The sequence below is a fragment of the Vulpes lagopus genome, chromosome 9, assembly GCF_018345385.1.
Source record: "Vulpes lagopus strain Blue_001 chromosome 9, ASM1834538v1, whole genome shotgun sequence".
NCBI classification, from domain to species: Eukaryota; Metazoa; Chordata; class Mammalia; order Carnivora; family Canidae; genus Vulpes; species Vulpes lagopus.
The window spans coordinates 20,394,706-20,419,421 of NC_054832.1; the positions used below are offsets into that span (position 1 = coordinate 20,394,706).

General features: G+C 40.6%; 1 protein-coding gene across 4 annotated transcripts in view; it reads left to right on the forward strand.

Annotated features, from left to right (window-relative positions):
* Positions 1–24,716, forward strand: part of SAMD12 (sterile alpha motif domain containing 12) — a 385,722-nt gene that overhangs the window by 31,103 nt on the left and 329,903 nt on the right. For all 4 annotated transcript variants that reach the window (XM_041768852.1, XM_041768855.1, XM_041768853.1 and 1 more), the window contains exon 2: positions 8,656–8,834. In XM_041768852.1, the coding sequence (XP_041624786.1) occupies positions 8,656–8,834 (179 nt within the window). The remainder of the gene's footprint in view (positions 1–8,655; positions 8,835–24,716) is intronic.

Consider the following 24,716-nt stretch of genomic DNA (forward strand, 5'->3'; position numbering starts at 1 on the left):
TGGGAAGATTTCTGAGGACAATAAGAGTATTTGGCGGGTTCATCCCTTCATGTCTCATAGTATCTGTTCCCCTTTCTTCTCATCAGTAGAGTGCCTGTCTCTCCAGCCCCCTCTTAGTAACAGGTGAGGAGCTGTATATTAGTGGTCAGTTATAGACTTGTTTGAGAATGGACATGTCCTCTTTTAATGCCTCTAATTTGTATTTTACCCCATTCTCTTTGATAGTAGGAAAGGACTCCAACCTGTATTTAGAAGTATTAAGCTTCAGTATTATAATTTTATACACACACACACACACACACACACACACACACATCTACATGAAATATCACATTTAGCTGACCAAGGAGACGTCTGGAAGTCATATTCAGTCTCCTAGACTGACCCAGTGATAAAATCAAATATAATTGAGTTTATTTAAATTGCTTGGGAGTAGGGGAGTATAGATAAGTAGAAGGTGAGTCCCTCAAAGACTCCTACATTTTTCCTGTTTGTTATGGTGGGGGCAGGGTGGGGGTCTAGAATTCTCAGATCCTAGAGTCTTCCAGGACATGGATATACTCTACCCTAGAATGGGTCTCAGCAAATTTTTTTGTAAAGAATCAGCTGGTAAGTATTTAGTTTTTTCAGTTTACAGTATATCACAACTCACTTCTCCCATTGTAGCAAAATTGTGGCTGTAGAAAACCTGTATGTAATCATGGCTGTGCTCCAATAAGACTGACGAACACTGATACGTAGATTTCATATAATTTTCATAGATCACAAAATATCCTCTTTAGTTTTTTCCCTTCCAACCATTTAAAAATATAAAACTATTTATGCCATACATAAACGGACAATGGGCTGGATTTGTCCCATGAGCCATAGTTGGCTGACCCTACCTTAGTAGATGTCTGCTAGACAGGTTTCTTTGCCCAAAGAAATGTTGTGCCCTGCCCATTAGCTTAAACCAAGCTTGTGTTTCTGAGACCTATGTTTCTGGTACACTTGATATATTTTCATGTTAAAAAATTTGTGATAAGGCACCCATGGACACATTCTTATTTGTTCATGCATAAGTTTTTATGCATGATCTAGGCACTTTTCTGGGCACCAGAATCTTCTCCATGAGTAAGAGTTTTGCCATCAGGTCTTTACCATATCATCTAGGTTGATTCTATCTATGATAACTTTTCTCTTGGTAACATGTATTTGTAACATACAGCTTTCTTGCTAGGGTATTACTATACTTATTCAGCTTTCCAAGTCATAATGACAATGATAAAACCCAGAGCAGAATATTTTGCTAGGATTTTGGTTTTCTTTTTTATCCTTAAGGAAGAGCTAAGTAATTATATATTGCTAAAGTGGAATCGTGTCAGTTTAGAATGGTTCGTCTTAAGTCACAGAAGACCTGACTCAACAGCATCATAAGTAAAGGATTACTTTTCTCATGTAGCATCAAGTCCAGAGGTAGGTAGATAAGAATCCAGTTTGAGTAGCTCAGTGATGATAGAGCCAATGTGACTATTAGCCTTTTGGCTTTCATGTTTATAGCCTTATGTTCTATAGCAGCTCTGGATATCACCACTGTATTCAAGGCAGCAAGGTGGTGAAAAGGGTAATATCAAAATCCATTCTCTTGGCATCTGGGTGGCTCAGTTGGTTAAGCATCTGCCATCAGCTTAGGTTGATCTAAGGGTCCTGAGATCGAGCCCCACATCAGGTTCCTTGCTCAGTGGGGAGTCTGCTGCTTCTTGTACCTTTCTCCCTCCCCCAACTTGTGTTCTCTACCTCTCTTTCTCTGTTCCTCTCTCTCAAAAAAAAAAAAAATTCTATTCTTTTCCGACAGTTATATGGAACTGCATCTTTACGTATCAACCTTCTGCATAGGTCCCATTGGCAGGAATATGTTCACAGCCAGATGTAGCTGCAAGGGAGGTTGGGAAATTGAATGACTTTGTGGGCATATTGTAGAAAGTGGCAAGGAGGAAAACCTTGGGAAGGGTCTGTTAAAGAGAAAGGTCTCTTGTCATGCCCAGATTACTTCTAGAGGGTAATGCTCTGCTGAATTTAACTTTAGAGTATGATAAGATACTTCCATTAATTAGATGATTAGAGAATGTCTGCTATGTATATTGTATAAGACAGTTGAAATAAGGATTGTGTTTTCCAGGAGCCTTAGCTAGAAACAAGATATATACATAAAATTATAAACAACCGATCTCCATTTCAATAGATAATGAGATTGAAATACATTCTAAGGTCATGTATTTAGCAGCATTTATTGGGTGCCAAATATGTACAGCTGTTTAGTTTCTACAGGCACACAGATGAGTAAGATGGTTTTTGCAGAAGGCAGGAAAGTAAATCCATTTCAGAACAACTCTGGTTCTGTGACTTAAAACATATTTTTGAATTCTACAATTAGCAACTTTTATTTGCTTTTCTGAAAAGTAAAGGCTGTAAGTTCCCTTAAGAAGGGAATGGCAGTGAGTAGGATTGAATTGGTATCTTTCCACCATATTTCTGCTTATTCTATAAACAATGATTGAGCACTTAGAGTAGTGTAGTCACTTGGCTAGGCACTCGGTTTGTAAAGCTTTAATGAGAAGTCCCTTGCTTCAAGGGATTCCCAGTCACAGACTAGGCAGACATGTTAATTTTTGCAGTGCATGGTGTATACAGACATTGGGTGGGTGGAAGAAGAGATGAAGGGGAGAGGGAGAGAGAGAAGATAAATACGGAAAAAAAGAAAAAAGGTGAATTGTCCACATTACATAGAGAGAATCTGACGGGTGCAAAATCAGTTAATGCTTCATGATGGAAAGAATAGGTGATTTCCTATTTCCCGAAGGGTCATCCATGAAAATAAGGAAAGAGTCTATTATGTAAAAAGATCAATTCTGTCAAATTAGAGAAGCACAAACCTCTCAGCTGTAAGCAGTTTCTGTATGATAGTAGAAACTCTTGGTGCAGGATATGGAGCAACCTAATAGACCTCAGGTGTGTTTGCAAAGCATCTCTGTTGACAGCAAAGCCCCAAATAAAGGAGCTTTCAGCCTGAATGAGGCTCAGTCTCTTGTTTCATTGCAGGGAGAGTGTGGTGTGGGTGAGGATTAGAAGAGCTAGAAGCTGGATGACTTCTTGGCAAGTGGGATACACTTGTTCTTGCAAATGGAATGCACCGCCAGCATATCCCTTGGTTCTCATCTTGAGACAAAATGCCTGGCACTTCCTCATAGTCTATTACTGTGAGCTCAGTCACATGGGAATGGGATCTCTCCAAGGTCAGGTCCAGGAGGATCCAGGCTCACTTCCAGCAATGAAGCACCTCTTCTGCCAGTCACACTGGGGCCCCTTTTTTGGAAAATATGCCCTTTCCAGGAAAATGCTAAAGTAATATGATTGAGCTCTTCATATTTTTTTAAGAAAACATGTTCTAGTTGAAAAATCAGTGAGCTAATTGGGGAAAAAAACTCAAAACTTTTGGATAGAATGTCCTTGGAACTTCTCTTTCCACCTATGGAGGTGGTACAGGGAATGAAATGAGAGGGAGTGGGTTGTTTTTGTTTTTGAATTTTGTTTATTATAGGTTACACAGAACATAAAACTTATCATTTTAACATTCTTGAAGCATATGATTTAGTAGCATTAGGTATATTCACATTATTGTACAACTATTGCCACCACCCATCTCCAGGACTTTTTCACCCCAAACAGAAACTGTACTAAGCAGTAACTCCCCAGCCCCTGGTAGCCAGTGTTGTACTTGGTCTCTGTGAATTTGACTACTCTAAGTACCTTGTAAAAGTGGAATCATGCCATATTTGTCTTCTTGTGACCAGCTTATTTCACTTAGCATAATGTCTCCAAGGTTCATCCCTGTTATAGCCTCTATCAGAATTTCATTTCTTCTTAGGACTGAATGTTCTGTTTTATGTACCACATTTCATTTATCCATTCATCAGTGGACATTGGGGTTGTTTCCACCTGCTGCCTATTGTGAATAATGATTCTGTGAACATGGATGTACAAATACCTGTTCAAGTCCCTACTTTCAATTCTTTGGTTGAGTCTCTCGGTCAGATGGTAATTCTATGTTTAATTTTTTTAAGGAATCACCATACAGTGTGACAGCAGCTGTGCCATTTTACATTCCCAGTAGCAGAGCACAAGGGAATGGTTCATACATGTGAAAAAGAGATGGTAGCTTTGCTCTGGCATCTCAGAACAATCTGGAAGCCTCTGCATTTGCAGTAAAAAAAAAAAAAAAAAAGTCCCTATTAACTTTTTAAAAGGAATTTTATGAAATCTATTTTGGTTTTTAATTCTTGATTTTTTTTTTTTTAAGACTTAGTATTAGCAATTCTCACATGAAAATGATGAAGGAAGCCCTTGAAGGAAAGACCACACACCCACAGCTTGCAGGGCCCATTCAATAACTAGAAATCAAGAAAGCACAGTGGGGTCAGGAAGACCAGGGATGCACGAAGAGGGTCTCCTAGCTGACCTGTGCGCTGCTGAGCCCATTAAATTGAGTAAATAACTTGAGTGAAAACAAGAAAGGGCAGCAATGAGGATAGAAAAGAGAACTCAAACAGGGCACCTTTTACATGACGAACAAAGAAACGGAGGTCACAGCTTGTAAAGAGGCCATTGGAATGTTGCTTGATTTGTAAATATTAGGGACATGAAATTTCAGGGAAAACAAAGCAAAGCCTGTCAGAAACGGTTTTAAATAAATAAACCCAAGCACGAAAACCTAAATCAACTACTGGGTTTGCAGGCGAGGAGGGAACAGCTATGGAGGATTAAAATATTTGTGTGAGGAAGATGGCTACGTGTGTAGAAAGTCAAAAACATTGTATTCTGCCTTATGTTATAGTTACCTTACATTTTAAAAACTAGATATTTACTAGCAGAGAGAAGTTTCCCTTTGATTTAAGGCATGGTTGTATAAAGAGAAGAGATAGCTGGTTCACTCAGCAGCTGAACAAATGTTTCTTAAATGCCTATTGACCTTCCAGGTTCTAGACTGGAGAGTAGGGGTCATGGAGGTGACCAAACAGTGGGGCCTGCCTTGAGGGACTTGTAGTTGTGGAAGGAGAGGTGTACAGATCAATGAGCTAGACCTCCTCAGTACAACGAGGGAGATGAAGCACCAGGGTGCTACGTGCATGGAAGAAGCATAGCCAAATGGTTCTGGCTCTGGTATCCAGAAACTCCTGGGGGGTTGTGGACCTATCCTTCCAAAACAGCAAGTAAGACTGGGGTGGTGTAGAACCTCTTTCTAGGAGGAGGGACCAGCATGAGCAAAGGTGAAGGAAGTGTGAGAGTCTGATTTGGTGGGGAAGGAGAACAGAAGGTACTGGCAGCTACCAGCAAATCAGTGGCATTCGTAGGCTGTGAATTGCAAGGCAAGAAGCAGCCAGGGATCATACTGGAGAAAAAGATCAAAGCCGTACATTGATCATCTAATGTCCAAATCTATCCCATGTTAATCTTTCATCTCCCTTCACAAACAGACCTTTTTTTATCATGATTTTTAACATATTGAATATTCATTGCAAATAGGCCATTCTTTGGAGATGGAGAAGCTGATTTGTATTAACAGTAATTAACCTCCTGCTCTTACAGATTTGGCTACTAAATTCTCTTTCTCCCACTTTGTGAATTGGGCATTGTGATTGGTTCTCCAACATCTATTCTTCCCCCGCCTTCTTGAATAACAGCAATGTGGTTTGAGGAATTGACTTTAGTGAAGGGTCGCCGGGTCTAAGGGTAACCCTATCTCCACTGCCAGCATTTTAGTTTATTAATGAGTGTGATTCACTTTGGACTGATGAGGAAAAAATAAAAGCTTGGAGGAGGATTAGGGGAAAGAGAACAATGTCACTGTTGCTAGATGAGAACCAAAAGCTTGTAACTATAGGTGCCACGAGAGGACCCAGGCTTAGGACATAGGTGATGTTCTGAATAGCAGAATGGAGAGATGAAGAAAAAATAAAATCAGAATACTCATTGACTGTGTTGAGCTGGCAAATCCACAAACTCTGAACTTTTATTGTTACTGGACTTCTTGTTCTGAAAGCTAATAATTTTCCTTACTATTTAATCTAGTTTGGTTTTGCTCATCTGAAACTCAAAGTCATCTGCATCCTACATGATGCTTGATTTTTTTTTTTTTTGACCTTCAGTAGACACTTGCATCACTTTTAGTGACTGTACACCTTGAGTCTCCTCTCCTTTATCTGTGAGGTGAATGTAATTCAGTCTCACCAAGTTTTTATGAAGATCATTTGAAATCCAGAACAAAGCCTAAGGAAGGACATATGAACTAATACATGCTGAATGTTTACTGTGCACCATGAAATAGGTTGGTTCTTGGCTCTAGGAAGCTTAGAGCTAGAAGAGAAATTCACAGATAATTTTCATATTAAAGGATATAAATAAGGCCACATGCCCAGCTTTGTATAATTTTTTTTCCAGCTTTGTATAATTAAAGATTATTCAGTATCTGAATACTTATGGTTTCAGGCACCATGATCTAACATGGTGGGGGCATGGGGATGAGGAAGGGGATTAAGGGAAGGCATATCTGAAGGAGTGTTCTTTAAACCAAAACCTGACAAAGGAGTAGGAGTTAGGTGAGGAATGGGGAGAACATTTTAGGCAAAGAAACATGACATACAAAATGCAGAAAGTGTGAAAGAACTCAATGCGTTCAAGTAGTAGGAAGTGTGAAGAGGAAGTGTGTGGTCAGAGTGAATGAGGGATAACGTGGGTGATGAAATTGGATAGGTAGAAAGGGGACAGATAATGCAGGCCCTTGTTGGCCATGCTAAAGCTTTTTGAACGATGTAAGTATAAAATGAAGCCATTAGAAAGTTCTAAGCTGAAGCATCTCATGATCTGACCTGTACTTTTTTTTTTTTTTTTTTTTTTAATGGAGTTTGGGAGCTACAGTGAGGAAGAGCAGTTGGGCCAGTCAGCAGTGCGGATGAGAGACGTGGGTGGCTCAGACCAGGGTGATGGCAGTGCAGATGGAGCCATGAGGATGGATTGGAGCAGCACTGTGGGTGTAGAGCTTGCTGGACCTGGCGATAGATGGAAGGGACGTAGTGAATCGTGGGGAGATCCTTGCCAAGGATGACTCTTCAGTGCCTGTGTTACTGGAGAGGACTGGAAAAGGCATTTTTGGGGAGAGTGATAGAAAAACCAAGAATTGGTTTTGAACACGTTAAATTTGATGTATCGGCGATACACTGGAATTGGGATATTGAGTTCCAGGTTTCGCCTACGTCTGAAGCTCCTAACGGGTCTATCCGGGCTGCAGTTAACATTTGGATGTCACCGGCAGATTGATTGTTGGAGTGTGGGAGTGGATGGTTCCTGTTAAGGAGAGCATGGCGAGCAGGGAGGCAACCCCTGCCTCACTTCTGGGAAGCCTGCCCTCGTCTCTCAGGTGTCACAGACTCTCTCAGAAGCCAGGTAGGAGGAGGAAATCCTGACCTGAATGGGGGTGATGAGTTGAGAGAAGAATTATAGACCTGCAGCAGTTGCTAAAAGGGAAGAATGCTGAGAAAGGGGAGATAGTGAAGGTATTGAGTAAAAGGTTATCACTGAGGTAGAGACCCAAGTGGGATGGGAGGAGGGCAGGTTCTGGCCTTGAGTCTTCTGAGGCTAAAGGGAAGGGGGTAATGAGTTTAATCTTGAAGGGGTGAGGTCCCAGGGAGGTGAAATAATTTACTACCAGAAACCTCAACGCACAAACACACATATGTTGTGTGTGCATGAAGATACACACCCAGTCTACACACCCCTAGTGGTTCATGGACGTCATCTAAGGGGAAATATATGGGTCCCATAACATTCACTGCTATTTTGTTGATACTAGGTACATTGGAGGGGCTCAGTAAGTATTTGTTGAATGAATAAATATGTTCAGAAATGGGCTGTAGATTTTATTTGGGGAGGTATCCATGTCTGAGAATGTGGAGAAGTAGGACAGGAAAAGGTGGAAGCCACTAGGCTAGACTCCTAGGAACCCTCCACCTGGGTCTTTCCTTCTCTTTACATGTAACAATGTTTCAAAATCACTTGTTCTTTTGTCTTTTATTGGCCTCTTCTATTGGACCATGAGATCTTTGAAGGGAACATCTGTCATACATAAAAACATGTTTTTAGGATCTAACCCAGGGACGGCACATAGTAAGTGCTCAGCAAATAGTTGTACAGTGAATGCAAGAGGGTGCACTTGAGCAAATGCTTGAAGCGATTCAGAGGGGGAGGGAAGGAGTGCTCTTCCAGATGGAGGCAGAGACAAGAAGCTAAGCTGCAGGGGTTGAACTAGCTGTGCCTGTGTGGGAGGCTGTAACAAAGTTGCCTGATTTGGTATTCTCCTCTGTCCTGTGGGAATTAGTAACTTGCTCAAGGTCAAACAACTTGGAAATGATGGTATCTGGGTTTGTACTTGAGTTGTTCTGACTTGAGAGCTCAGGGTTCCCTCCATGCCATGTTCCCTGCTCCCCAGATTAGTTCCCATGTTATTCCACCACTTCTAAATTTGCTGCTGCCTTGTTTCTTCCCACGTAGGCCGGATGAAATACTCCGTCATGGACACCTTCTTTGTGGGACTTGTATGGAGTTGAATTTTTTCCTCTCTCCTAGCTCTCCACTGTGGCTTGAATCCGCGGGGTATTGATCACTCTGCCCGGGCTGAAGGCCTTAAACTGCAAATTGAAGGGGAAGGTGTTGAATCTCAGTCCATTAAAAACAAAAATTTTCAGAAGGTGCTTGACCAAAAAGGAACCCCCAAGCGACTGCCAACAGAAGCTGAGACGGCTAAGGTAGGTAATGATCCACTAAATTAGGGAGATTCCAAAGTTAAAGTTTTGATATTTTATGGTCCAGCCACAGAGAACTGATGGCACTTTTTCACTACTCACTGTTGTATCTTCAGTTAAATGAACACTGACTGCTGCTTGGTTCTAAGCAATAACAAACAAAAATGTTGACTGCATCTGCTTTGGAGTGAAACTAAAACACGTTTGGGGGCCATGTCATGTCATGAGGCTGAGCGTGGTATAGAATGGCCTATCAAGAAGGATGCATTGGACTCAAAGGTGAAAGATTTGTTTGCCAAGCTCAGATTTATCATTTTATGATATGAGGCATGTCACGTGACTATCCAGGCCTCACATTCCTCTTCTGTAGAGATCATAAAAATTACCTCCACCATTGAGGTGAACAGATAAAATAATACCATTCATTGGCAGGATTTTGTAAAAAGGGCCAGTGCCACGTGTGTGAGGGACTTTTGCTGACAAGCACACTTAGTGATGTTATATTAAATATATGCATGTATTCCAGGTATGGTTTCAAAGACTCTCAATGTACTGGCCTGTTGTGTCCCTGTAACAATTCTGTGAGGTAGATGACATAAACAGGACTCTAATTAATGAAAGATCTAACCATTTCTTTTGTTTTAAGATACTTAATTCTTTTAAGTCTTAGTTGTAGGCACATAACACTCCAGTAAGAAGGGACTGGGTGGGGGAGATGATTCTTTAGCAAGGACAACCTGTTCTAGGGTTTTCCACAATGGAACTGGCAATAGATGGATTTTTATCTGAAATCAGTGAAGATGCTCATGTTTGGGGCCACAGTTGAAGACGTTCATATTAGCTGGCCCCTTGGAAATTGAAGGAACTTGTCTTCATATGGTATTTGGTTTCTCCCTTGTGCATTCTCTGCAAAGGATTTTCCTTTCAAATGTCTGTAGGAGTGAATCTGTGTGTGCCTTGGAAAGCAAGGATTACGGTCGCCCCAGAAAAGCTTGAAGTAGACAGGTGACTTTGCTGTCCTACAATAACCAACTCCCTCCCTGCTCCAAATGTCTTCCAAAATCAAATAGGATTTTTTTTACCCACAATTTTGAATAATTGCTATTGTTGCTTCCCTTCTTTAGTGTGGATAATTAAAACTAGTGACATGAAGTACATGCTTGTGTATGTTATAAAGCATGGGAAATGAGTTGCAAGGATATTGCAGATATTTTGCACTAAGCATTTTAGTGGAGAGAAATTGCATCTCATAGGTAATCAGTTGATGGTTGAAGTTTGGTTTGTGAGCAGAGTTGGAAATAAAGTGAGCCCTGCTATATCCTGTTATATTTAAACCTCCTCAATCTCTGATGCTACACAGGCATCTTGAAAGACAAGGGGGAATAAAAGTATTAAGGATCTTTAGGAAGATAAATACCTTGACTAGGATCTTTTCAAAAGGATGCTTAACATATTAAAAGTTAGAGTAAAGAAAAACTATTACTTGTCTGATTTTAATTCAACGTTAAAAATTTCCAGATTATCTCTTACTTGAAAACACATCGGTAATATAAAGTTTTATTTAAATCTGACATGTGATAACTTGTGAATTATTTGGAGTATATGCTACTGTATTAATTCCTGAATCTCACGTTGGTAGCATTTGCCTTCTCCTCTAGATCACTTTGTTTGCTTTGCTAAAGACGTACTTCATTGAGAATGTAGTAGTCCATAATGGGCCTTCAGGAGTAGACTGGACCACATATTAGAGACCAGATTCATTTGAATTATCCAGCTTATCTACAGTGAAAAGGGGTTAAGGAGATTGAGTGTTTTCATATTGAAATCATATTTAGGAATGAATGACCAGAGGCTTTAGTAAAGCTTGGAAAAAGTTTTTATTCCTTTTTTCATGGAGGACCCGATGACAGGGTGGTTGCTGCAGGGGGTGGGGGTAGGGGACGGAATTAAAAATGAGTGTGATTGCTGCAGACCTGCAGTGTTACCTGCACTGAACCTTCTGTGCCACAGTGTGAACTTGTTTGGGGTCATGTACAAACACATTTCAATGTTTTTGTTGCCTTGAGAGGGTTATTGGAGTTGTGGGTTTCCTTTCTTTCTTGGACAAATAATTGAATCTCAGGTAACTTGACCTACTCTAAACTTAAAACCCTCAAAAACCTCTGGCTAGAAATGTGTGCATTTAAAGCTACTTAGTTGTATAAATTGGTACACTTTTTCTGGAGGACAGTATGATAGTAGTTATTGAAATTCTAAATATGTGTGAGTTTTTCAAGAATTTCCCTCTCTAGGAACTTGTCTTAAGAAATAATCATCCAGATATGTAAAAATGACTGGAGGATGGTGGTCACTCTGGCATAGTTTATAATATGAAAATGTTGGGAAGAGCCGAAATGTCCACTCCTGGGTTGCTGGCTAGAGAACTATGTCCATGCAATGAAATAGAATCCTCCCTTTATAAGGTAAAAGAGACCTATGTATTTATCTTAGTCTGTTCAAGTTCTTATAACAAAAAGGCTAGGTGGCTTATAAACAGTAGAATTTTTTTTTTTATTTTTTGAAAGATTTTACTTTATTTATTTGAGAGTGAGTGCATGTGTAAGCAAGGGGAGCAGTTAGAGGAAGAGGAAGAAGCAGGCTCCCCACTGAGCAGGGAGCCCACGGGATGTGGGGCTTGATTCAAGGACCCTGGGATCATGACCTGAGCCAAAGGCAGACACTTAACTGACTGAGCCACTCAGGCACCCCTAAACTATAGAGATTTATTTCTCACAGTTCTGGAGTCTGGGAAGTTCAAGATCAAAGTGCTACCAGATTCAGTATCTGATGAGGGACTGTCTCCTGTTCTTAAATGGTCGTCATGTCGCTGTGTTACATGGTGTAAAGGGACAAGGGTGCTCTCTAGAGTCTCCTTTAGAGCACTGATTCCATTCATGAGGGCTCCAGCCTCATGACCTATGAAAGGCTCCACCTCTATCACATTAGAGGTCAACTAGCAGAACAGACATTCAATATCTAGCAGTATTTTAGTGGGAACATTAGTGTGATGATATTTTAAAGTGAGAGAGGGGAGAAGGGCACAGTGTATATAGCATGTTCTCATTTATGTAAAAAGGTCTTTTTTTGTATAGAAGTATCACTGAGTCTGGAAAAGTTAATCCACAATTTGAACCGTGTTTCAAATCTGGAGTTGAGATTATGGGGAAAATGTTCACTTCTGTTTTGAGGTTTTTGGTTGTCTTTTTGTTTTTAAGTGTATTGACTTCAAATCCTTTTTCAGATTGCCCTATTAACTTGAGTAGCTCAACTGTGACTTTTGCTCTTTGAGTCGATATTGGGCCTTAAAAGGTGCTGTACTTCCTCCCAGAGCTTCCCATTGTTGCTAGTAAGTTATTCACCAAGGGAGTGCGTTTTCTTGAGACTTTTTGCCTTCATGTGCCTTCAGTTGTGGAGACCATTTTGTGAGGTGCTTTTGTGTTTGCCTCTTTTTGAACTTTCTGGGATGTAACAGCTCTGACCAAGAGTTATGTTACAGTTCCATTTGACTTTCCCTTTGCTACTGATTATGCAAATCAAGGCTCTCCCACAGCATCCCATATGCACTTTCCTGTTTGCAGGCTTCACATAGGGCACCTGGTTCTGGTTCCCCATCCCCATCATGCCTGTGGCCTTGCCACTTTGAGTCCAGCCATGTTGGGTTTTGAACATCACCTGTTCCAGATATCCCCAGCAGGCATAGTGAGCTTCCTGAATCTTGTCTGCTGTGGTTTTCTGACATCTGTGATTTCAAGTTTGACTTTATATCAACTTAAAAATGTACTTTCTAGTACCTTTAAGTTTCTAGAGCCTGAGGAAGGGGAGATTATAGCATGAACTTTCAATATACCATCTTGACTCAAATTTGTATTGCTTTCATAATCTAAAAATATATATATCTTTCTCTCTAATCTCCATTCTTGGAAAAATTCTTTTTTTCTTTTTCTTCCCTAAGAATGTAATTTTAGAGCCTTTGGCTCTAATCCTCAAAAGACTAGAACTCTAGTTCCAGAAAGAGGTGGTCTGTGCCAGGAGATTCCCATAGCTCTTACAGACCAAAGAGAAACCAGTGGAGAACCAATCTCACTTTTAATTAAGCCTTATTACTGGGCAGCATCGAGTCTAGTTGGAAAAAAAAAATGGAGCCAACTGAAATGTGGATCTGCCTAAGATATTTACCAATATAAATTCTAAATGCTTCTGAACACTTGGGACTCAGGAGAGAGTACACATGCATACCAGAGCTATAGTTATAAGTTTAAGATAAAAAACAAAAATCAGAAAACCAAAAAATACCCCAAACCTATGTTAACTATTAACTTAGTTTTACAGGACAAGAGATAAGTATGGCATTTTCATCTCCTAGGGAAGTGCAGAAATTATAAAGGTACATGGCTGCTTTTGTCTGCTTCCGCATAGAGGGGTATGTACAATTGTGACAAAGGAGAGCCATGGTGGTCCTTTTAACACAGAGAGGGTATGGCCTCTTTCCCATTGATTTATTTTTATTCTTTTTACCATTGTAGTCATGGAGACCCAAGACTAACTCCTAGTCCTACAGACCAGGTGTAGTTCCACAGAGCACCTTCCAAGGAAATAGTCCTATGAGAGACTGAGGTCCTTCATGGACAGGCCCACACCCAAGGTTTATTAACCCATTTTTCACAAGAAGTAGGGACAAGGCATCCAGGGAGTAGGCACCAGCGGAACAGAACCGAACCAGTGTTATGAAGTGCAGGTAAAACTCAAATATGCAGCAGTAAGAATGGAAGCAATGAAGTCAAAGAACTTCGAGCCAAGGTTTGGCAGCAGACATCCTCAGGGGTGCTCAGCAGCAGTTTCCTTGGAGTCAAGATTCATGTTTTGGAAACAGAACAGTAGGTTAGAGCCAAGTTTATGGAATGTGAATACTGCAATGAGGAGCATGGATTTATTTTCTACCTGTACTGTCCAATATGGTAGCCACTGGGCATATGTAGTTATTTAAATTTATTGCAACTGAATATAGTAGATTTACTTCCTTGGTCCTACCAGTCAGATTTCAAGTGGTCAGTTGCCACATGTGTCCAGGGGCTACTATTCTGAATAGCACAGACTTAGAACATCCTAGAAAGTTCTGTCAGATAGCACGGCTCTGACCTACAGAAAGCTACCAAAGTTCTCTGGGTTATAGGAGTAAGATGAAAAAGTAGTACTAACATCCTCTCTATTGTCCTTGGGCCTTGGAGGACATGTGCATCAGTCATAAGAAATGTTGAAATAGGAGTCTGTTTTGCAAATGGTGTTCCCAAATGCTCCAATGATTAGGGTTTCTGTTTCCATGGGAACTTTGGCTGTGGAATGAATCCGCCTATCAGCAGTCAGTATCCTTGCCCTTCCGCACTGGAATTCTGGGATGTATCCTCACCAATAGCCTAAATACAACATTGGGAAATGAGAAACTTTTGCCTTCTAGACTTGATTTTCCAGGTGCTCACGAGGAAACTCTCATTCTGTGCTCTTAATACTATAAAATAAGGATTTCCTATAGTAAGTCCTTATGATGATGGATGTATTTTTTTGTCAACAATGGTAGTTCACTAGAGCCTCTAAGGTTGTGAGTCACAGTGATAATCAGTAGTCTTGGTGGCTTTTTGAGTGTTCCTTGTATATGCATGACTGCCTAGTATTGTATATGAATGTGTGTGTTTGAGAGGCGGGTGTGTGTGTGTGTGTGTGTGTGTGTGGAGAGCACGTGCAGGGGAAGGGGCAGAGAGAGAGAGAGAGAGAGAATCTAAGCAGGCTCCACTCTCCATGTGGGGCCCCATCTCACGACCCTGAAGTCATGACCTGAGCTGCAATCAAGAGTCAGACACTTAAATGAGCCACCCAGGGCCCCTGTATTTTTTTTTAATAAAATGTATATTCTCATTTTGTAGCTAAGAAAACAGTATTCAAATGACTTGCCAAAACTTAGTTTCTGGCTAACAACTAAAGGAAGTCAGCATTCAAATATAAGTCAAATGACTCTAAACCCAGGATTTTTCATTCCCTTGATGTCAAATGTACAAATGACCTATTTATTTGAAAAGAAAATGTAATCTGTTCTATTGAGAATCTGGCCAACTAGGCAGTAGAAGAGGTTAAAAAACAGTACATGTCATCTATATTCCTCAGAGAGAAACACCGAAAATCTTGATCTGTTTTATATAAGGGAGAAGCAATGCCAGCATCTAAAACAGTGAATAATTGCCTACATTTGGCTTTGGGATGCATTATGTGAATCTTTGGCAGCAGGATAGCCTTTTCTCATTAGGCTAATATTAGATTTAGTTTGTATTTCTTTGGCACAGAGTTAAAGGAACTGGCCTGAAACTTGGTGCCAGAGGCAGGAGGAGGAGAAAGCCTGGTGCTTTGGATAAGCCACAGGCAGATAAATGAGAGTTGACTGGAGGCGGCTTGTGGACATTTGTAACTACTAGCAGGAAGCATTCATCTGGGATTAAAACAGAAAACTAAAAGAATTTTGACTTGGGTTAAAAGGTGAAGGGTGGATTGGTACTTAACCTTGATCAAATTACATGGCTCAGCTGCCTCTGAGAAGGTCTGTGGCAATTTGGGGATAGAATGATCTAATTCTTGGCTCTCTGTATCTCTTGGCTTGGGGAGCAAGCGTATCTCCAAAAGCTGCCAATCCAATATAATGTCACCAATGATATGAAGGGGCATAACACATGGGAAACATAATGAGCACACACTTTAAGAATTGTCAGAAGGGTCAGAACAAGAGATACAAGCCAGAATGACTTCATGTTGTGTGAGTTCCAGGGCTCCAGTACAGACTGGGCACTTGGAAAGATCTCAGGAAAAGCCTATAGCAAACCCGTATTTGAAGAGGTAAGCATTTATTACTGAAGTGTTGAGCTCTGAAAAAATGTAATAATTAGGATGTATGTGAGCCATAGATTCATGGTATGATCAACAAAGAACGAACATTAGGGAACATCTGACCACCTAATTTATAGGTAAGGTAACTGAGAACCCTGGGCTTCTCCAAGATTTTTGAGACCAAATAGTGGCCCAGTCTAGCCTGAAACATGGTTCTAATCCATGGCCAGCGCTTTCTACTCTATTCTGACAAATTTATATGAAAAAAAGTTCTTGGAACCATTTGGTTAATGCTACTTTTCTGGTATATGAAGACCATTGTGGTGTGTCAATGGTGTGTACCATTTGAAGCTGCAGAATGAAAGGTGATGTTTAGGGGAGATGGAACCCCCAACAGCAGATGGATCAGAACCCGGTTCCACTGACAGTTTTGACACAGCAAAAAGGGCGTTTGAGTTCTAGGGAGGGCTTGTCTGGTAGCCACTCTGCCCAGATGCTTTTCCTTTCTGAAGATAAGTATCTAACCATGGAAGCAGTTAGTCCGTAACAGTCAGAATTAAGATATTTCAGAATTCTGTGCATCTGCATTAAAAAAAGGTACATCTCATACCTGAGAAAGAGACAAACATAGGTGGGACTCATGACAGCAGTGAGCCTATTCTGTAGTTGTGATGAAGATGACTAGTCTTTGATGAGTGAGATTGGAAAAGCCTAGAAGTATCTAAGAGCCTTGGTCAACCTAGCTGAGTAAAGAACTCAAGAAGCAGGCAAAGCAGAGCCACACATTCAAGTATAAGAGAAAGATGAATGTCAGAGGGAGGTAGAAGAAAGCAGAGTTTGGCCTTTGCCTACACCCATAGCTAGAGGGCTGATGCCGGTTCCTACGGAGGGGCATTATAGATTAACAAATACACATCTTCTGAGCACGTACAGTTTTACTCTCTATAAACATATACATGCTAAAATAGCTTCTTTACAAAATACATGTTTAGGAGGATTTTCAAGTAAATCTCTGCTTTCCTTGGTAGACTACACTGTAGTTGCTATTGAACTATAAACACTTGAACTCAGGTGACCATTTAGAACCGGTGTTTGCAATCTTTATAATAAAAGCCAGATAGTAAATGGCTCTGCATGGGGCACAGGAGGGGGTGTTGCTGTCTCCATGTGACTTTGAGGAAGTGGATGCATTTCACTGAGGTAAGTGGTGGACCTGTGGCTTGTATGCATATCTGCATGTCCTCACTGTGCCACATCACCTTGCCTGTGCCTGAGCTGATGGGAGGCACTAGACACCTCAGCTTCTGATGGTGCACACCCAACATTATAGAGAACTGTGGGGAGAGAAGTGGGAGGTAGAAGGGGTACTTCAAATCATTTTAAACACTTTCTCTGTAAACCTGCAAATAAATGAGCACAACTTATGTACAGTTTGGACATAAGTTGGCAAAAGTTTATAGTGGGAAAGGGAAAAAATAATTGTAATAAGTAATAAATCACTTAAAATTGCCCTGATATTACTTATACATTTAGAAAGATTTTGTAATAATTGGAAAAAGGGAATTCCACTATGTAAAAGAAACAAAATGCAAATGACAGACACTTCTGTTTTAGAGAGATGGATATTATTCATCAGCCTATCATGTTCATTTATTTGCCCCAATTACCTCTTCTGAAATCCATTCATGTTGCTTCTCCACCTCATTTCACCATCTTTTCTCCCACGGACCACAACATAGCCGCTTAATGGGCTTCCACTTCCCTCTTGTCCTCCTGTGATCCTTCTCCACACAGCAATATTGAATCAGAGAAAGCCATTCACCTGCTAGGCATCCTTAATAGTTTTCCATAGCATTTAATGTATCTGGATTTGTACTTTATCATGATTGATAATACCGTAAGACATTGGGTTGTGCTTGCCTTCTCAACTTCATAGCAGGCTCCCTTCTGGTTGTCTGAGCTCCAGACATACTTGTCTTTGTTTCTTGAATATACCAAGGTCCTTTGTCTGGAGAGCATTGGTATTCCCCATCCCTTCTGTTTTCTCCCTTGATCATTGGATGGCTGATTCCTTGTCATTTAGGTCCTAGCTCAAATGTGCCTCTCTAGAGAAGACCAACCACCCTAGCTGAATTAGTCCCTGGGGACATTCTGACCTCACGGTTTGTCCTTCATAGAACTTCTTCCCGTCTGAAATCCTCCTGTTTATCTTCTGTGTCTCCAATAAAATTGAAACTCCTTGAAAGCCGTGATCTTGTCTGTCTGGTTTGCTGCTGTAACATGATTACCTGCTATAGTGTCCAGCACATAATAAAGAATACATTTTTGATAAATGAATCAATTGATGCGAGACAGAAGTCTCTTGCGTCTACTCTCTCTTTTGCCTTGTGGTGGTTTAATTATCTTTAGCCTCTCTACAAATGAGCAGAAGAATAAATCTTGCTGCTTCCTATAATGGTGGACCATGTCAGGGGAATACTTTTCTTTTTTTTTTTTTTTTTTTTTTAGGGGAATACTTTTCTGAACACTGAGTGCAAGTGAGCTATCCTACATAAGGTGAGCAGGGAATACTTCCATAGCCAATATGCTATCGTTCATCCTCACAAAGTCTAGATTGTCCCTAAGCCAGGGAAAATAGCTGTCTTGCAGTCTATGGCAAGCATTCCAAACTTAAACGCTCTCCTACCTCCGTGTTGGGACCTAGTGATCTCTCTTGCCCTCCCGGGTTGGCCAGGATTTCAGATGGCAAGTTTCCTTCACCTCCACCTGTAGCTCTCTGCAGGGTCCTCCTCATAAGCATCGTTTGAATCCCCTAACCTATTCTTTTGAAGTCAGACTTGAAGGAAATAGAAAGCACCAGCTTCTCCTTAAATAGTTACGAATTTCTGATTAAAACTGAAGATCACACCACCGGGTACCAATCAACACCTAAAACATTATTTCCAATTTTTTATGAATTAGAAATAACTTTCAAGTGTTGCTTTCACAGGTAACCTTAGATATACAGCATCGTAGTTGGCTTAGGTTGCTGTAGCAAAATACTATAGGCTAGGTAGTGTAAACAATAAACTTGACCTCTCACAGTTCTGGAGGCGGACAAGTCCCAAGGTCAGGGTGCCAGCTAATTGATTCCTGCTAAGTGCCTTTTACCTGGCTTGCAGATGGGCAACCTTCTGGCTGTGGCCTCACGTGGTGCAGAGTGAGCTCTTTCTTCCTCTTTGTAAAAGGACATTAATCAAATGGAGCCCCGCCCTCATGATCTTCTCTAAAAGTATCTCCCAAAGGCCCCCATTACCAAATGCCAGCACATTGGAGGTTAGGGCTTCAAGATATGAATTTGGGAGGATGCACAAACATTTGGTCCCTATCATATCAAATGTGCATTTTGGCCCGAAGCCGCATAGCTCGGTGTTAAATCATTATTTGGCTGAAGCTCAGTATCACCATCATAGAATGAATGCCTCACATATAAGAATAAACCTGAAATATTAATAAGCATGTCTATTTATTACAACTTAATTAAAATTATACCAAGCAGATTTTGTTGAAAATTGGCATTATAGTTCAGTGGTAATAATTTCTCTGAGCTGTCAGCTCTTGTGGTTTTTACATTGCACATCTATGATACTGAAAATGTGCTCTCTTTCAGCTAAGGTCAGTAATGGAGCAACCTACATTTTTATCCAGCTCTGTCATTACAGTGTCGTGCTAATGGTGCTATTCCCCTCTCAGGTCATTAAGTTTTCTCCTCCTCCAACAATAACTACTATACTAAAGACTTCTACTCTTGGGCTTGCCATCTTGGTTGAAAGTCATGAGGTAACTTCATTGAAACAATCCCATAAAGTAAAGCTTTTCGTTTTTTAGTACTTGAAAAAGATGCTCTTAAAAAATTCTCAAAGTGAAGCTTAATTTTGTTCTTATCCCTTGTGGTTTTCTTTAAAGCAATGTTTTCACAATATTCATTGTAAAACATGATTCTCAGCTCAGCAGCCAGAATGGTCTTGTTAATGTGCGAGTCAGATCCTGTTATTCGTCTAATGGTTCCTTGTTTTCTCAAAAGCCAACGTCCTTTAGATGTCCTACCAGGCCCTCCCTGTGTGATCTGTCCCCTGCCAAGTCACTCATGTCATCTGCTACTATACTCTCTTCCTTGCTTAGACTGCTCCTAGATTAAACCAGGCATCTTCCTACTGCAGAGCCTTATATTGGTTGTTCCTTCTACCTGCTGCGGTTCCTTTTCCTCGGGAAGCATAGGCCATGCTTCTTCATCTCTTTTAAATCTTGGCTGTTTAACCTTCTCATTGGGGTTTGCATGGGTTATTCTATTTAAATAATGACCTCTTTCCCAATACCCCTGATCCCCTCCCCAGCTCCAGTATACTCACAACTTGCTAAAACAGTATATCACTTCTTTATTATGTGAATTATTATCATACATCATCTCTCAGAGTGTAAAGTCTGTGAGGGCGGAGACCTGTTTTGTTCAGTAATAGATCCTTATGTCTCGTAACCATGCCTGGTATATGTCCTAGAGGTATAGCTATTTTTTGTTGTTGACATGAATTTTTGTAATCTGTATACATTTATCACTTGGCAGATAAACTTTTAATTGTGTGAAGCAAACCAGAAGAATCTTACTCTAAGTTACATCTCTCATTCTACTGGAAAGGGAATTTTCATACAGCAACAGTAAGCCTGAAGAACACCCCTATTTGTGTTGCTGATGATGCTATGGTAATCAGATATGTAAATAACTTGTATGATCAAATGATCATTAATTGCACACAAGCTTGGGGCTGCCAGAAACACGGTTGAAATGGCATTTGGCTATTTGGCCTGCCAAAAACCAAGGTCGAAACCATAGCTAATAACAGATTTTTGGCCAAATGCCACAACCAAAGTTGGACTCTGGCAGCATCTTGTTCTTAATTACGCAGTTTAGCTCCTAATTGTTCACATGTCTACCTTACACACTGTGTAATCTATTTTGGGGGAGGGGGTCAGAATCTGACAGCATTTTCTCGTACTGTAGTAAATAGGGTTAGGCCTAAAAACTATATTATTAACACTATAAATATAGGATTGACTCTCTAAAAGCCTGGATAATAGTAACCACTTGGAGGTGGCCAGAACAGATCAGAACTAAAACAGAAGAGAGGAAGACATCAAAACTTGGATTTGTTATAATGTAGGCATTTTTATAGAGGATATATAACTTCACTGTTTTATCTTCAAATTACAGAGTAAAATTCACAGGCTCTGGGACCTAGGTCTGATCCCTGCCCTGCTACTTAATAGCTGTACCACCTGGGGCTAACTTCTTGACCTCTTTCTGGCTTCAGTGTCTTCATCTGTGCAGTAGGGATAATCCTCATATTTACCTCACTATGTGGTGGTTAGAATCACTGCAGTTTATATATATAGTGCTTAAAACAGCTCCTGGCATATTGTAAGCATGATGTAAGTTTGCTACTATTGTTATTCTTAATACCATTATCCTCAATCCTCAAAATATTTTGGCCAGATGGATTAGAGAATATACTTTTTTCTTTTTTCTTTCTTTCTTTTTTTTTTTTTTTTAAAGCAGTCGGTTTCAGATTGGGTGCCTACAGCCATACTGGGTTTATCAACAAGTTTTGTTTGCCCACACAGACTTAAAGTTCAATGATTCAACAGTGGAAAAACCCAGAAATTCTTTATTTAAAAGCTCCAGATTTCCCATTTCTCAGACTTAAAAAACCTGGAAATGATAAGCCTAAATTTATACCAGCTGCAGCTGTCAGCAGTTGCCCCCTTTAGATTTGGTTCTGTCCATGCCTGGCCCTCTTTACTCTTTTTGTTTCTAGCTAGGCTTCTACAGTCCGTTTAGTTTGTGACCCTAGGGAAACAGGATCCTGACATAGTATAAAATGTAGACTTAACCTCTTCTCACTCTGTGAGAGTGGCTTCTATATCCTTAAAAATGTTCATGCCATTCTATATTTAAAGTATCTATTAGACCCCTTTTCTGGTGATACTATATTGAGCAAGACAGAAGTGGAAACTGGATCTGAAACATGTACTGTGATGCAAATTCTAATATATATTTGGAAGGAAACCAACTGAGGTCTGAGAAACTGTTAAAAATGTTAAAAATACATCCATGCCAAAAGAAGCAAGAATACTTCTTGGGAGCAAGAACACTTCATGGAACTAGGTCAGCTTGTGCATAGACCCTCAAGTACAGAAGACTGCTTAGAAAAGACCAGTGTGGCAGGTTTACAAATGGCTCAAGAGGATACTGGAGGAGAGATTGTGTGGTTTTATCTGAATTTTATACTTAGTGCGATGGAAATCATTGAAGGGTTTTAGGTAGGCGAGGGACTTGGAAAGAAAAGACTGTAGCTGCTCTACAGAGTTGTTGAGAAGCAAATAAGAGTAGAAATGGGGACATTGGGAAGGGGCTATTGGAGTTTATGGTGTTGAGAGACAATGCTGTGTTGTTCCAGAGTAGAGTAAATAGAAATGGAGAGAGGTGGGCAAATTTAAGTTCATTTTGAAGGTAGAATTGGTAAGACATAATTAGGTATAACCCATGAGGCAAAGGGAGGAATCAAGGATGACTCCTATGTTTCTGGTTGGAGCAGCTAACTAGACATTAGCCTTATTTAGTAAGGTAGGAAAATTGGCAAGGGAGGGTGTTAAAAGGGTAAGCCCCGGGGGGGGGGGGGGGAATCAGAAGTTTCATTTTGGCCGTGTTGATATTAAAATTTCTGAGATATCCAAGAGAACGTATCAAGTAGGTTATTAAACTTGTGAATCTAGGTTTACAAGGGAAGAAGTCTTAGCTATAGACTGAAGGCCATATCTGTCACTGTGTATGTTTAAGAGTGTGCGTGGGTAGGAACCAAGGAGTCTTCCATTGATCCTTATCTCTAGGAGGCGTAATCCCTTTGGTTTCTCCAACTTTCTTGCTGCTTCTTTGATTCTTCTTATCCTTAACCTGCATCATTGGACTTTGAGCCTAAGAGTTAGACTGTTTAGTTTAGAGGGTATTCGTAATAGCATGAAAGCACTTGGGGAGAAGTAGCGAATCCTGTCTTTTTCTGTCTGGCCTAATTTTGACTTCTTTCACCCGCAGCCATACTTACCTAGTGAAGAGACTAGTGCATATCATCAGCATTCAGAAAAAGGTCGTTGGGGATAAGCAGCTGATACAGTTTTTAGGCTTTAAGGCTTATTAGCTTTGTATAGGAATGTGAAGGTGTATCTGCTTCTGCTTTCACCAGTGCTGTCATGGGAGATGACACCTGTGTTCATCAGTATCTGCTTCTCTCATGTGCTCATGGACCTCTGCACTTCCCAGTCTCTTAAACTGACTAGTTCTAGACATTGGCCTCTGGAGAGAAAGAAGTATCTACTAACATCAGCTAAACCCTGGAGCAAACTTCCTGTTTCTTTTTGGAAATGACGGCGTCTACATGTTCAGATTGCAGAACACAAAGTCATCCCATGGAGGACAGCTACCTAGGAGCTGACTTGTAGCTGACTTTTTGTAGAAGCAAGAAATAAACTTGTGTCCCGAGGTTTCGAGAGATGTTCGTTACTGCAGCCTAAGTCTAGCCTAACCAGATCAATCCAGGTGACATCCGGAGACAGTGCAGTGATGCTTGCTCAAAGCATAAGCTACTCACAGGGAGGCATCTGGCTAAACTTCAGGCCAGATATAACCCCCAGCAAAGATGAGTGTGCTTAACAATTACTTAGAAGTCAGTATTGATCATAACTTTCTTTTTGACAGATGGAGACTCTGCTCTTTTTCCTCTCAACTACTGAACTGAAATTAAATCCCTTTATGAAGATTTTAAAGCTCTTCTCCTGGGTCCCGGTGATAATTACCAGTGTTGAGACCTCCTTGGGCCTGTGTATCCCTACTGCCTCATTTTGTGTTTGTGTGTAATTGATAGCAGTTAGCCACCATGTCCTTCTCATTTTGATGCTGTGATTTCCTTTCATATGGTTCTTTCTTCTGGCATGTGCTATCAAGTGCTCAGCACTTACAACTGGTCTAAGCTGTTAAAAGTTCGAGGTGAAGGTTCCCCCCCACCCTTTGTCATGGGGGTGGTGGTGGTGGTTAATCTGCTTAAGTAATTACTTTGTTTTGGAAAAGGTGACCTATTTTGCCCTCCTGAATGCAAATCTGCTTTGCATCTCTCACTGTTTACACAGTGACTTTCTGAGACACAAGTGCTTCTCCTTGAATGACCCCTTTCTCTCTTGGGCTTCCATGGCTAATATTTATTGGCAACAACTGGGGTTTAGTGCAGTGAAGTTATTTACAGCAGTGCTTATTAGTGCACTTCTGTGAGTCCTGGGAGTTTCTCGCCAGCTCCGCCATTTTGTTGAGGATGGCCCCCCGTGGAGCCCCAGGATTAGCAGCTATTTTTCAGGAAGCAGCAGGCTTGTGTGCCTTGAGGAAAAGTCAGAGGATATAGGGGAAAGGAATGGTTACAAATAGAATGGACAATAGGAATCTTGTAATCCTGCTCTCACTTTACTGATGAGAAACTTGATGGGCAAAGAAGTGAAATGACTTGCAGACAACTGCAAGAAATAAGTTAGAGACACAAGTAGGTCTCAAATTTTTTATTCTCATCATGACTTTTCCTTCTTGGGACTTTATTCAATATTTATCCAGGATGCTTGCAAAGAAGAAGCTTTTCTTAGATCATAGATCATTGCTTCATCATAGACCATCACTGAGAAACTCAGGTTGTGTTTGGGTCCCCCCCAGCATCCTGATATTTTAAGAATTTCTCCCCCTTTCTCCTAGAGATATTCTCCTTAGAGCCATCACCCAGAGTAGGCAGTTGCCTTGAGCTTTATGCTCTGGAGATGGACAGTGAGCACTATTGCTGAGAGTGGAATGGGAAGGATATGGCTTCTTTTTTCTTTTAATAATTGTATTTGCTATAATATCTATTCCTTAGTTACCTTTTG